At 39.6% G+C, this 13,332-nt stretch overlaps 1 protein-coding gene across 3 annotated transcripts in view; it reads right to left on the bottom strand.

Annotated features, from left to right (window-relative positions):
- Positions 1-13,332, bottom strand: part of MTOR (mechanistic target of rapamycin kinase) — a 73,366-nt gene that overhangs the window by 28,321 nt on the left and 31,713 nt on the right. For all 3 annotated transcript variants that reach the window (XM_074558318.1, XM_074558319.1, XM_074558321.1), the window contains 2 exons: positions 3,621-3,696; positions 1,575-1,714 (listed from right to left, as the gene is read on the bottom strand). In XM_074558318.1, the coding sequence (XP_074414419.1) occupies positions 1,575-1,714; positions 3,621-3,696 (216 nt within the window). The remainder of the gene's footprint in view (positions 1-1,574; positions 1,715-3,620; positions 3,697-13,332) is intronic.

Here is a 13,332-nt window from a genome sequence, read left to right as displayed (position 1 = left end):
AGCAGTAAACCAGGACCTCATAGATGCTGATAAAACACCATGGGTCCTACAGGAATAACTATATCAGGCTAAGAATGTTTTGGCTGTACACTAAAAATATCACAGCAGAGTACTGAAACGGTGATGCTGCACAATAATTCTAGATTATCTGCCTCATCCTGTGAAGCAGACTCCAGCAGCACAGGCAGTCAGGTTGAATGCTACTGAAGAGAACCAGCAGCCAAACCATGGAATCTCAGGCTCAGGATGACATCTCCAGAGTCAGCTGCAGGGCAGCAGACAGCACTCTGCAAAAGCATTTCTGAATTGTAAAAACACCTGCACAGAGTTGGAGTCCAGTCCCACAAGACAACTTGGAGACTCTGATTGCTGTCATCACTACAGACTACCAATATATTCATGATATTATCTCCTAGAGAAGAAAATTGTCCTTTTGTTGTTCCATAGATTTGTTGCTGATGCATGAATAAGTAAGAGGTTCAGAAAGGACACAAATACACATCCTGCAGGGGGAAAAAATTCTTCAAATCCCTGGTGAGAACAGGATACTTGTATAAAATCTGACTGAGGAATGCCCAGTAAGAGGACCTAAATTCCTTACTAGAAAAGCTACACCCTGTATGTCTCACCCTTATTTAGAAACAAAAAACCAGAAAAATGCTGCCAGAATTATGTTTCTCAAGCAGCTCTGTTCCTAGCAGTAAAATGACTTTAGTGAAGAGGAATCTCCTCACTGTGGTGCCATCCCCTGGGTTCATGTCAGGACCCATCAGGAGACAGTTTGTCACAGGCAAAGCTCAGCAGAAAGGCGGAACCTGGATGAACCCACACCTGCCCCTGGCTACAGCTGCACGCCACAGTGAGCAGGGTGCCTTCTCCAATTATCTTCTTTTAATTAAATAGCCAGAAAAAACAGAAGCCCCCAGTTAAGTAGCAAGCTGGAAGTCACCAGCAGCTCACCCTGTCACAACCACTGACTGGAATCAGTTTTGTGTTGACAACAGAGGTTTGACACAAAACTTGAAATACTAAATGTCCACAAAGACAAGGCTTAAAAATACTGAAAAAGACTGGTAAGGAAAACCTCATCCTTCTACAAGGCATTGGTCTGACACTGAATAAACACAGAATGGTGATGTTTGAATCAGAGTTTAAAAAGGAGGGTCACAATGAGCTGCTTTTATGATTCTTTCTGACAAGTTCTGCTCAGTTAATGTTTCCTCTATCTACAATATGCAATGTTTTCTCTGTCTACAATATTTAATGTTTCCTCTATCTAGAGTTAATGTTTCCTCTATCTACAATGTCTTTCTCTGTTATAAATGGGGTTGACCTGATGATAAGATTGCAGATTCTCTTCCAGAAAAACCTTAACTCACCAGATGACCACTCCCAAAAGGCTCAGAGATGTCATTACTGATTCTGACTTCAATGAACAAAGTGAGATGCCACACAAATACTCAAAGTAAGTGGGAGTAAACAGGAATTCAGGCAAAAAATTTGCACCTGGATGACAGCATCCAGAGGACACAAAGACACCATTTTCCTTGGTCTTCAGGCATTTCCCCTCTTACCATTCCCCCAGTGCTTCCAAGCACCGCATCCGTCCCAGCATCAGCTCAGGATCATCTTTGTTTGTGTCCATCTTCTTGTCATAGGCCACCAGAGCATCTTCCCATTCGTGAAGCTTTTCATACCAGGTAGCTTGGATTTCCTAAGGGAAGGGAAAAAAAAAAAGTAAAAATAAACAGCAGTGTTAATGTTGATCATTCTGTATTAACTACCACAGCTTTTTCTAGGAAATTCTGTGTCTGCGCTGGTCACTTCATTCTGAATAACCTCAGAGACTTCTGTGACACAGAGAAGAGCCTTGAGATAATGAGAAAACTGGAATCCTGGCACTGCCCCACCTGCCCAGAAATGAATGAAGTTCACCAGAGGGATTAATCCAACATCATCCCCTCACTCAGTGCCACTGAAACACCAGATCAGCCACTGAAACATCAGATCAGCAGCTGGTGCTTTTCTTTTTGGAGAGGTAGAGTGAGTGGAACAGGAAAAAGGGTAAATCTATAACATATTCCACTTCCCATTGCTGCACATACCTGCATTCAAACAAGAAAAACAGCCCTGTGTTCAGGAATGGAATGACCAACTAGAAAAAAAGGCCAAACTTTGCATCTGGCTACTGCTAGGCAATTACTTAACATAGCAGGCACAGAATTGAAGTTGGGGCCCAATCACACCCTTGACAATGGAAGGCAATGGTTTGTAGCAAAGCCATTAAAAGTTAGCCAAGCAATGATCCCTACCAGTTAAACCCTTTTCTTCAGTCTTTCTAGATTTTGTTTCTCATTTTGAAGAAATAAAATGCCTTAATTTATTTCCATGCTTTTCTCTGCCAGTGTTTTTCTGCTCAGTCTTTGGCAGCTCCTGTCTTGACATGGGCTGCAGAGCAGATTATTTTCCCAGACCTGTGGGCAGGGTCACTATAAACCACAATTTGCATGCCAGGTCTTCCACTCAGCCCTTTAAATTCTCAGCAAAGTCATATTTCAATTAAGTCCCTGAAAGCAGAGCTCACAGCTCCTCTTAATTTCTTTTCTTTTAATTTCAATTCTGGCAAGCTCTGTGCTTTGAACTACATTTACTGCTGGACTGTTGCTGCTGAAGAGTGAAGTCAGAGTTAGGTAATGCAGAACTTTGCTCCATCCACCCAAGGAATTATAAGAAGCTGCAAAGATGTTTTGAAGTCTGTACTTCTCCCAGAAAGGTCAAAACCACACATAATCCTACACCAGAGGGTTTCCACCATTTTGTGATTATACCTGCTTCCCACTTTCTGGTGGTCACTATTAAGAGAGGCTGATCTACTGTGCTTCCAGGGCTGCCTTCCTTTTCCTAATTATCCTAAAACTCTGCAGTAATTACCACTGCAAAATCATCTTTTTTACCAGGAGAGCACAGGTGGTTTGGTCTTTGAACACAAATTAAATGACTGATAAAATGAGAAGAAATAATAAAAGGTACATCATTCTGAGAAAGACACACAACAAATACAAATTTTATTTGATTTTGGTGAGGGACTGGTTAACTTGCTATTCTAAATAATACCTGTGAACACTTTTGAGAGAGAGTAGAGGTTAATTTACATTAAATCTTTATCTTGAGGGTGTTGATGCAGTTTCTCAAATCCTTTAAGCTTAGAACAAGAACTCCCTCCCTTCCCAGCTTATCCTAAATAAAAGGACTTGTGTCATCAAGTTGCTGGTTGCTCACAGCTGCATTTAGTACCAACAGCAGCTGCAAAATTCTCCTCCAAATCAGCTTTTTGCAGCCCTCCCTGTACCCAGCATTTGCTGCAAAGTGCCCACTGAACATCCCTGTAAGCAGCCTTTCTTTAGAACAGAAAAGAACTAAGAAAAAGAAGACTAAAAAAAAGAAAAACTAAAAAAAACCTAAAGAAAGCCCCAATAAAGGCCTTTCTTTATGAACAATGAAATATTTAAGCAGAGATAGAGCCTTGATGTGATTGATTGAGAAAACACACCCTCACCCACCAAAAAACCCAGTCCAGAAAGCATAAAAACACAAGAAGTGGATTATCCAGCAGGACTCACCAGCTCCCCAAAGTGCTTCATGGCATATTCCAGCACACCAGCAGCTGCTTCTGGCTGTTGGAGTTTATTGTTAATGCTGGAAAGGGAGGAAAAAAAAAGATGATTTAACACAATTGGCATATTAGGGCTTGGTAGAAACTTCTACTTGATAACACCAAGGTCTAACATTTAGAATTACCAATGGAACACTCTTTTTGTTTAGACTTCCACACAAATTAAACAATTAAACTACATAAGGCACACAATGACCATGTGTTTTCAAAACACACATTCTCTGCACACATTCTGAAGACTTTTTATAGAAAATAGAGATGGTATATTTATGATTATCAATTCTATGTAACAGCCTGCATAGACAGAAAAATAGCTGCCAATAATTTTAAAGGCATGATTTTTCAAACAGCTGTACTTAAGAGTTTTACAGTACTAACTTAGACTCCTAACTCCTCCAAAAATCAATAATGCAGGAAACAGTCTATATCATCAAAATAGCTGACAAATGTCACCAGGAAATTACATAGAGTGTGCAACCCTAATTTCAGTTTCACATTTCACACAAAGCCTCTGCACTGGCACTTTCCTTTTGCTGGTTTTCAAGAACATGCCAGCAACTGCTGCCACCACAGCCAATCCTCAGTGTGTACCAGGGAAGCACTTGTGTTGCAAGGCCTGCTGAATTTTATGAAGCACAAGCAAATAGGCTGCTCTTGAACCTGATTCTCTAGCTCATGATGTGCAGCTATTCCCTGAAATAATTTCTATTTCACATTTGTTTTCTTATTTTATTATCGGGATGGCTCCATGACTTCTCCCTTATAAGAGGGCAGGGGATCAATAAAGAGAAGCAAATCTAAAGTATTGAAGGGAGTAATACACAGAGAAAAAAGGAGAAATTTTTCAAATGTTTGCTACATTTCTTCTGTCTCTGGAAGCCTCCTTTCCTGACAAGAACCAAGCTCCCAGACATACTCTGGGGATCTGTGAAGGTTATGTAAAATACTCCTGGATATTGGGCCTTTGGATTGGTTGAACTAAAATCAGATTTAGCCACAATCACAGTTCAAGATGACTGGCACCCAACAACAGGAAGCACCTAAAACAGGTCCATGCCATTTTTTAACAAAAGAGTCCACACTAACTCCAGCTCGTTTCCCAAGGGAAAGCTTGGCAGCAGCCACATGGAAGTGATAAATGGCTGTCACATTTCATGAGCTGATGACTTAAAAAAGAGCCATTGGCAGGCACATTCCAGCATGTCAGACAGTTCATTACTTCCAAGTTGTCTTTCTTGACAACACTTCCTGACAAAATGGACCGTTTTCTTTTATTATCTGACAATTAGCAATGCTCTTCTGCCACTTCCTGGTGCACTCAATTACACCTTTTGTTTCTTACTTTCTTGACTGTCCAAAGCAGAATTCACTGTCTCAAATCTATTTATGGTTAGGTTGAAGCAAAGGGAAGAAAAAGATGGGGAGGGAAAGGAGAAAGACTTTGATTTATAAGATAAGAATAGACAGCAGTAGCTGTTAATAATCATAAATTACTCTCCTGTAACAAATTATCTACACCACAGTGAGCAGTGACAGGTAATTTTGTGGACTAGGATAAGCCTCTGTGAAAAATGTGTATTTTATGATTGGCTTTTTGCAAATATTAAAATGAATATTATAAGTGTTATGTTAGAAAGTTATGCTCTGTTAATTTTCTTAAGTAGTGTGTTAAATATAGTTTTGGGTGATAACATAATGTTAAAATAGAAACTGTGCTATGTACAATACTTCTTTTTAAAGAAAGAACTCACACTGAGATAGCAGCCACAGGACACCTGAATCTTTCAGAGAAAGAGAATTTATTGCTCCATTATCAGGAAAAATGAACTTCTTCCTGCCTCAAAGGCGCTGTCAGGATTCAGAGGAAGAAGCTGACACTGCCCAGACAGAATCCTGTGTTTGAATGGAATTTATGCATCATGGATGAGGTGTATGAATATGCAACAGGCTGTTGTTTCTAAGGGTTAATCCTCTGTTAACGTGGGTCCTTTTTCGGGCTTATTTTGCCCAGAAAGAGGTACCCAGATGTCCCTCTTTGTTTATATTGTCTCATATTGTCCTAATTCAAATTGTCCAAATTATTATTACTCTAATAACATTATTATTTTTATAACAATTTATTACTATTGAACTTCTAAAATTTTAAAAACAAGTGACATTTTTCACAGTCTCTGGCTGGGATAAGCCTCTCCCAGCAGCTGCTTTTCCCTGAGCTCAGGGCCATTTCTGCAAAAGCAGTAAATGTTGGGACTCCTTGCTCCTGGGGCATTCATATTTTCTGGAAAATCCCTTCACCCAGGATTGTTCTCTTGGGAAGCTGAGAATCCTCAGAGAAAAGGAAAACAATTCTTATCTCATTTGCTTCTCCTGTGTTGTGCTCATGTGGAATGTGTTTGGAGATTGTTTACCCACAGGTGATTGTTCCATTGGATTCTGCTGGGAGTTGTTTTCACTCTTTGGCCAATCAGGGCCAAGCTGTGTCAGGACTCTGGAGAGAGTCAGGAGTTTTCATTATTATCTTTTTAGCCTTCTGTAAGTGTCCTTTCTGTATTCTTTAGTATAGTTAGTTTAGTATTCTTTAATATAATATAGTATCATAAAATAATAAATCAGCCTTCTGAGAACATGGAGTCAGATTCATCATTCCTGCCTTCATTGGGGCACCCCAGAAATACAATACACTCCCAGCCTGTTTTGTATACACACCATTTTGTTGTAGTGTGTTGTTAAGTTTCTTGTGTTATTCCCCCAATTTATGTATTGTTCTCCCCTATTATGTGTAAAATGGTTTCGTTCCCCCAGTTTTTCCCGCCACTGCTAGCCTGTCAGCTAAGTTGCCATAGTAACCGCTATTCATGGTTGCCGATATGTAATTGCTCCTCCCCTGGTTTCGAACGAAACCATTTTACACATAATAGGGGAGAACGATACATAAATTGAGGGAATAGCACAAGAAACTTAACAACACACTACAACATCATTTTAACCTGGTGCATTCAAAACACACATTAAGAAAATAAAACATTCTGTCCTTTCCTTCCCTTCCACCTTCCTTCCATGAAGGCACTGCTCCTGTCCCTCCAAACTTCAGCAATCTGTGCTCAAACAGAATCTCCCTCAATGTCACAACACTCCTAAAAGCACCACAGAGCTGTTTTCCAGCCACCATGCTGGAGCCTGAACAGAAACAAAAACACTGCAGAAAAGCATCCAGGCATTCAGAAAAGGCCCTGAGGGCTCCTATCCCAGCCAGGCAGAGCTGCCAGGGGTTTTCAGCCTGCTGGAAATCAGGGCAGTTTCCTGGATTAGAATCAAGGGGATGGATTCCTCCTTGCATCGGGAAAAAGATAATTACAAAATTAAAGGATTAAAGGAGAAGGTGGGAAAACATCTCTCAGATGTGAGATAGAGAGAGCCAATGCTATTGGCTAAGATGCTGGACAGTAATTCCAGTCTTTGTTTAATAATTGCAGATGTCCTTGCAATTATTCCTAGCTCAGAATAATGATAAGTTTAACATTAAAGGAAAAGTTCAGCTGTTCTCCATATCCACTGAGGGAAGAACATATTTATCAGTTCATTTCTGTCAAAAAGCTAGAAAAAACTCCACCACTGTGTTCTACTTGGCAGGAGGGTGTAAAAGAACATTTTTAGGGCATTTAGAACATTTTAGAAGTTTTTAGGTATAGGTTTGGTAGGGCACTGGTAAGATCTCCCAGGAAACACCCAAGAATTCTGCTCTACTGCCTGCTATGGGCCAGCAGAGCCTTCTAGTACCAACACTCAAGGGAAAGATTTTAAAATTATGTCTTTTCAATGCTAACAAACTTACTAAAATATACTGAAGCTATTCCAAGACAGCCCCATGCTTGCAAGTGGGAGACCACAGAAATAACAAGACTTCCTAAGTCATATCTAGACTTAAAAGTCATAAGTAGACTTTGATATACTTTGAACTAATGCACTAATTTCAGTGCTTAATACCCATTTCATTTCACATTTTATTCAATAAACAAAGTGATTAGCAAAACCAACAAAACAACACAAGACCCTTATACTCTAAATGAGCATAAATCAGTTGCAAAATTAAATCTTATCACTAAAGTTTGGTATGAGTTCAGCTCACTGCATAATTAGATTATTCAGAACAATATAATTTAAATTTCCCCCCCTGTTTATTAAACAGTATTTGTATTGTAGTCAGAATCATGTCCAACCCTGACCTGTTTGGAGCACTTGATCATGATGAGTGGGACATTAAAATGGGTGGGATATTAAAATGTAAACAAGCCTCCTGATGAAAAACATTTTCCAATTGCTACATCAGTCTATCCCTGTAAAGAGTGACTACCCTTGACAAACTTCCTAATACAAAAATTCTGGTCAAAAAATTTAAATCTTCAAATTTTCTTAGTAGAAAAAAGCTAAATAAACGTACTGCTTGATTATTAAGATATCAAAACTGTAGAGGTTACGTGTACACTGAGCTAGAATCACAAAAAAGAACAATACTTAAGAGAAATATATTCCTATTGCTTGGATATTTAAAGGTTATTTTAACAGAAAGCAGAGATGAACTGGGAATCAGAATCCAACCTCACAGCAATGATTTACCTGAATTGGTGATTAACCAGCACCAAACCTGCCACACTCATCAGCATTGGTTGGGAAATCTTAAAATTGGAGAAATCTTAAATTGGCAAACCAAAACCACAACACCAACTTTATTGTGTTTAGTGGGAAGAGAACACAAATTATGGGCTTTTCTCAAGGAATATATGTGTAATATTTACTAGAAATGTTCTTTTTTATACCATCCTGGGAGCTTTCCAGTCTTCCATTCTCTTTGATATTGACAATATTCTCTGTCACTCAAAATATATTAAATTTTCAAGAACTCAGAAGCAAGCAGATTTTCCTCATCTTCTCATAAAAATTAGAAGAAGAAACCTTTTATTTTAATAGAGCCTTTTCAAGCAATCCCAAACTTATCCATGAGGGAGCACACACATTTCCTATTGCCAGAATGCATCCCAAACATAACAAAGAAACTTTATTTTTGCAATAAAGCAGCTTGTATGCAGAATCTAGACAAGCAGATAACATCTTATTTTTTTCAGTCTCCTCAAGTTTGCTTAGAAAGATTCTCTAATATGGCAGATTTTACCAGATTCAGCCAAGCTTGTTTTTATTTCTGAACAATTGCTGAGAGCTGCTTCTAGGATTGGAAGGCACTGCTGCTTTGTGAGACTTGGGGGAACAGATAATCCTCTGGCAAAAGGAATTGGTTTGGATGGCCATTTTTCCCCAGTTTTATGATTTATTTATTTGTCTTGAGGCATCCCCCAGTCCCTGACTCAAGAAATCTCAGAAAACCAATGCATGTCCATCATGCCACTGAAAAGAATTATCATTCTGGGAACAAATATGTTTGAGAAACTGATACTAGGAAAGAAATGTTTTCAATAAAGAGTTGTGGTGATTGAGAGCTTCCAGGCCAGAGCAGCCCCTCTGGCTTCCAACAAGGAGACACCACATTGCACATAGTCATCAAAATTCCCAATCTTCATATAAATGCTTGCAAGTCAAATAAAAACATTCATCAGCTTTTATTTGAAAGAAAAAAAAAATCATCATCAGAAAGAAAAATATCAGTGAAAAATGTTACAATAAATATCTTAGCTAACCCTGCTGCTCAGGCTGCAAAAGGAATCACTTATTGTATCATCTATTTTTTATAAGCCAAAAATCAGAGAAGAAAATAATTGCTAAGTAGGATATTTAGCAAAAAAAGGTGAAACACAGAGCCAGTCTTTGTGTATTGGTTATGCAAAGAAGGAAGGCCTTAAATAAAAAAGAAATCACAAAAGAAAGGAGAAGTAGCAGTGTTTTGTTTCTTATCAACCCTCTCTCCTGTTCCACCTGTCCCATATAATTTCAGAGATTTACAACACAACTTCAGAGATTTACAACACAATCCTCATTTAAAATAAAACCATAAATGTTTTTATTTGAGCATAAAGCTATAGCAGAGTAAATGTTGGAGCATTTATGAGCATCTCCAAAGCCAAAGGTGAGCAGTTTCACACTCCTGGGAGGGAAAAGCAGAACAGAACAGTGTGGGCTCCATAATGGGCCAGCTGAGAGCCTTTGCCACCTCAGCAAGCACCAGGAATTCCAGATTTAAGATTTGCCAGATGCATATTAAAGGTTTGCAAGGAATGGCTACCAAATAAATAGCCACAGGGCACTGAGCTTTTCTTCTTGTCTCAGCTTTGCATGCACCTGCCAGAACAGCTTCCCAGAGAAGGCAAGCATTGAAACTCACCTCCAACTTAATCTGGCCCTCCAGGGACAGGAGAAAACTGGTTCTAATCAAGTAATAATGATATTTTTGAATTTAGCAACATCAATCAACATTATAAACACATGGCACATGCAAATTGAAACCATGATTAGCCTCAGTTCTCCCAATCACTTCAGAATTACATCATGAGTGAAGTCAAAAAGGATTTGTCTCATGTTCTGGACTTTATGATCTTGTGGTTTTAGCTATCATGTACCACAGTATTCCCACATACAAAATAGAATGGAGGAAAATGAGGGTGATGGATTTCAGGCCAAATAATGATGCTCAATTTCTCCATCACTATTGGGGAAAGGAAAGAACAGGAACCACTCAGTAATCATGGAACTGATTTCTCCCCAGCTATGCCCCAAACTTTACCTCTTTACAAAATGTACCAGGATCCTGAATTCAAATCAAAAGTAGAAGAGTACAGAACAGCAGAATAACTTTTGTCAGCTCCAACTACTGACCTAACCTGAAAATTACTCCCATCCACCTGTAGCTATTGCTACCTCAGCAGCAATATTCCCCATATTCAGCTCTCCATGAAACTGGGAAAGACCCATCTTTCAAATATCCGTAAAGAAGTCAAATTCCACCAAGGCTGATATCTCTGCCAAGGGATGTCTCTGCCCAAATCTCTTTGAATGTCCTCTAAAATAATGACAGAAGGGAAGATTTGTGCTTTTCCATTCCTGCACAATATGTCTGTTGTCACTCTCCTACACAGAACAAAGTATTCTCTTTCAAAACAGGTAAATCAAAGATGGTTTGCATTTGGATATACAAATTAGAAGCTGAATCCAAAATAAAACCCTGGCTTATTTCCAATTAGTTTAGAGGAGGGATTTGGAGGCCTTTTTGTGGTGTTTTGTAACACGTGTGTTCAACTGAATCTTGGATCCTTTCAAAATTTGTATAAAGAGGGAATGCATGGACCTACAAGGGGCTCCCCTCTTCCACATCTGTCCAAGACAGGAGAGTTATGGTGTGGATTGAAGTCCTGGGGGGTGTCAGCAGGGTGGCCTTTTGGGGCAGAGAAGCAGAGTCTGGCCTGTCCTATTTTCTGTTCCAACTTTGACAAAAACATGTTTCTCATCTCAGGAAGCCGGTGAAGAATTTGCCTCTGGGAATCACAGAAGCTCCAGCTGGAAGAGGGCTCAGACAGGATTAGAGGCAGAACAAAAAGGTCAGGCTTTCATCTGTGTGCAGTGGCACTTTCTGGTCTGAAGTATAAAAAGCAATTTTGCTATGGAAGGTTGCTGGAATGTCCCTGACAAAAATTGACTGAAGCCCATGGTCTGCTCTGGAGGTGCCCTGTGTGCTTTAAACTTCATATCTCTGGCAATATCTCAGCTCACCAATCCCACACTGGCTGACACAACAGACTCACTTGTTTTCCCTTGGGCACAGCACACAAGGCTGCCAGTCACCCACAAGACAACTGATTTCTTGGAGAGCTCTAATTCTGATCTCCTCATAAAGATTCCCTCTTCCTTCTTATGAAAATTCAGGTTTAGGCTTTCATCTGTGTGCAGTGGCACTTTCTGGTCTGAAGTACAAAAAGCAATTTTGCTATGGAAGGTTGCTGGAATGTCCCTGACAAAAATTGACTGAAGCCCATGGTCTGCTCTGGAGGTGCTCTGTGTGCTTAAAACAAATTTTTCTTGCATATCTCTGGCAATATCTCAGCTCACCAATCCCACAGTGGCTGACACAACAGACTCACTTGTTTTCTCCTGGGCACAGCACACAGGCTGCCAGTCACCCACAAGACAACTGCTTGCTTGGAGAGTACTAATTCTGATCTCCTCATAAAGATTCCCTCTTCCTTCTTATGAAAATTCAGGTTTAGGCTTTCATCTGTGTGCAATGGCACTTGCTGGTCTGAAGTATAAAAAGCAGTTTTGCTATGGAAGGTTTCTGGAATGTCCCTGACAAAAATTGACTGAAGCCCATGGTCTGCTCTGGAGGTGCCCTGGGTGCTTTAAACAAATTGTACTTTATGTCTCTGGCAATATCTCAGCTCACCAATCCCACAGTGGCTGACACAACAGACTCACTTGTTTTCTCTTGGGCACAGCACACAGGCTGCCAGTCACCCACAAGACAACTGATTTCTTGGAGAGCTCTAATTCTGATCTCCTCATAAAGATTCTTCCTTCCCTATGAAAATTCAGGTTTATGAGACAGCTGGATTCATATTCCACTCCTGCAGTGCTTTGATGATTTCATCTCCCCACATCTTCACACTCTTGTGGGTTTGTTTTGGAGAAAAACCATTAACCAGCCCCAGTGAAAATCAGAGGCAATAACAAAGCATCAAGCAACAAGTGTATCAGAGCTGAGGAGGGAGAGAAACTGCAAGAAGCAATTGTGCTTTCTATTTCTTTAAAAGCAAATGTCAGGTCAGCAAGGCTTTTCTAATGGTTCCTAATCAAGCAGAAATCCTGCAGCCACTTTGGATCAGCAAAAGAAGCCAAGATGGGAGAGTTTGTGTCAGTTGGGTTTGTGTTAATGTCCTTTGTAAGAAGTGCAAGATTTCTTTTGTTTCCTTGGACATCAAGAAGCTTTCACAGCGTTTATGCAAGCAGCAGATACATGAGGCATTTAATCCTTTATTCTATCTTATTTCTGCCATTGTAAACTGAAATTTTACAGGAAGATGCAAGAACGCACATTAGGCAATTACAGAGCAGCTGGCCTGAGGAGCAAAAACTGATCCAGAAGGATCTAGAAATAAGCCTGCAGACCTTCTGGAAAAGGCTCCACCTTTGCTGAAATGGTTTTATTTGGACACCAAGTTGCTGCACTAAAATTCAGAACTAAAATAAAAGAGGGGGGGAAGTTGCCATCTCAGCCAGCTGAGACTGTACTAATACTCTAAATGTCTAAAAATTTAAGATTTACTCTAAAATCTACTGTTTATGTAACTATGGATATATTAATTAATCACAGATTTTCCTCTCAAAATCCTATTAATAAACTGGCCTCCCTAACACTGGAGTTAGATCACATTGCCTGTAAAAAAACAACCACCCTGTGTCAATTTTACACAAACTCTCACCATTACTTAATGTCCTTTCACTTGAATAAACAGAGGAATGAGTTTTACTTACACATTCTGCAGATTTCATTTCATCCCACCCTCAGATATCTCATTTCTAAAAGAACAGCAGTGGATTTTACAACATTAATACTGCAGAGAACCCAGTATCCAGAGAAAAGGGATTAGATACTTAACTAATTAATTTGCTAAAATACTGCCTAAATTAAGAAATGCAATGATAGAGTTACCACCTACAACTTT

The sequence above is a fragment of the Zonotrichia albicollis genome, chromosome 25 (assembly GCF_047830755.1).
Source record: "Zonotrichia albicollis isolate bZonAlb1 chromosome 25, bZonAlb1.hap1, whole genome shotgun sequence".
Taxonomy (NCBI): Eukaryota; Metazoa; Chordata; class Aves; order Passeriformes; family Passerellidae; genus Zonotrichia; species Zonotrichia albicollis.
The sequence above is the reverse complement of the archived record's forward strand: the minus strand, read 5'-3'. Positions and strand labels throughout refer to the sequence as shown.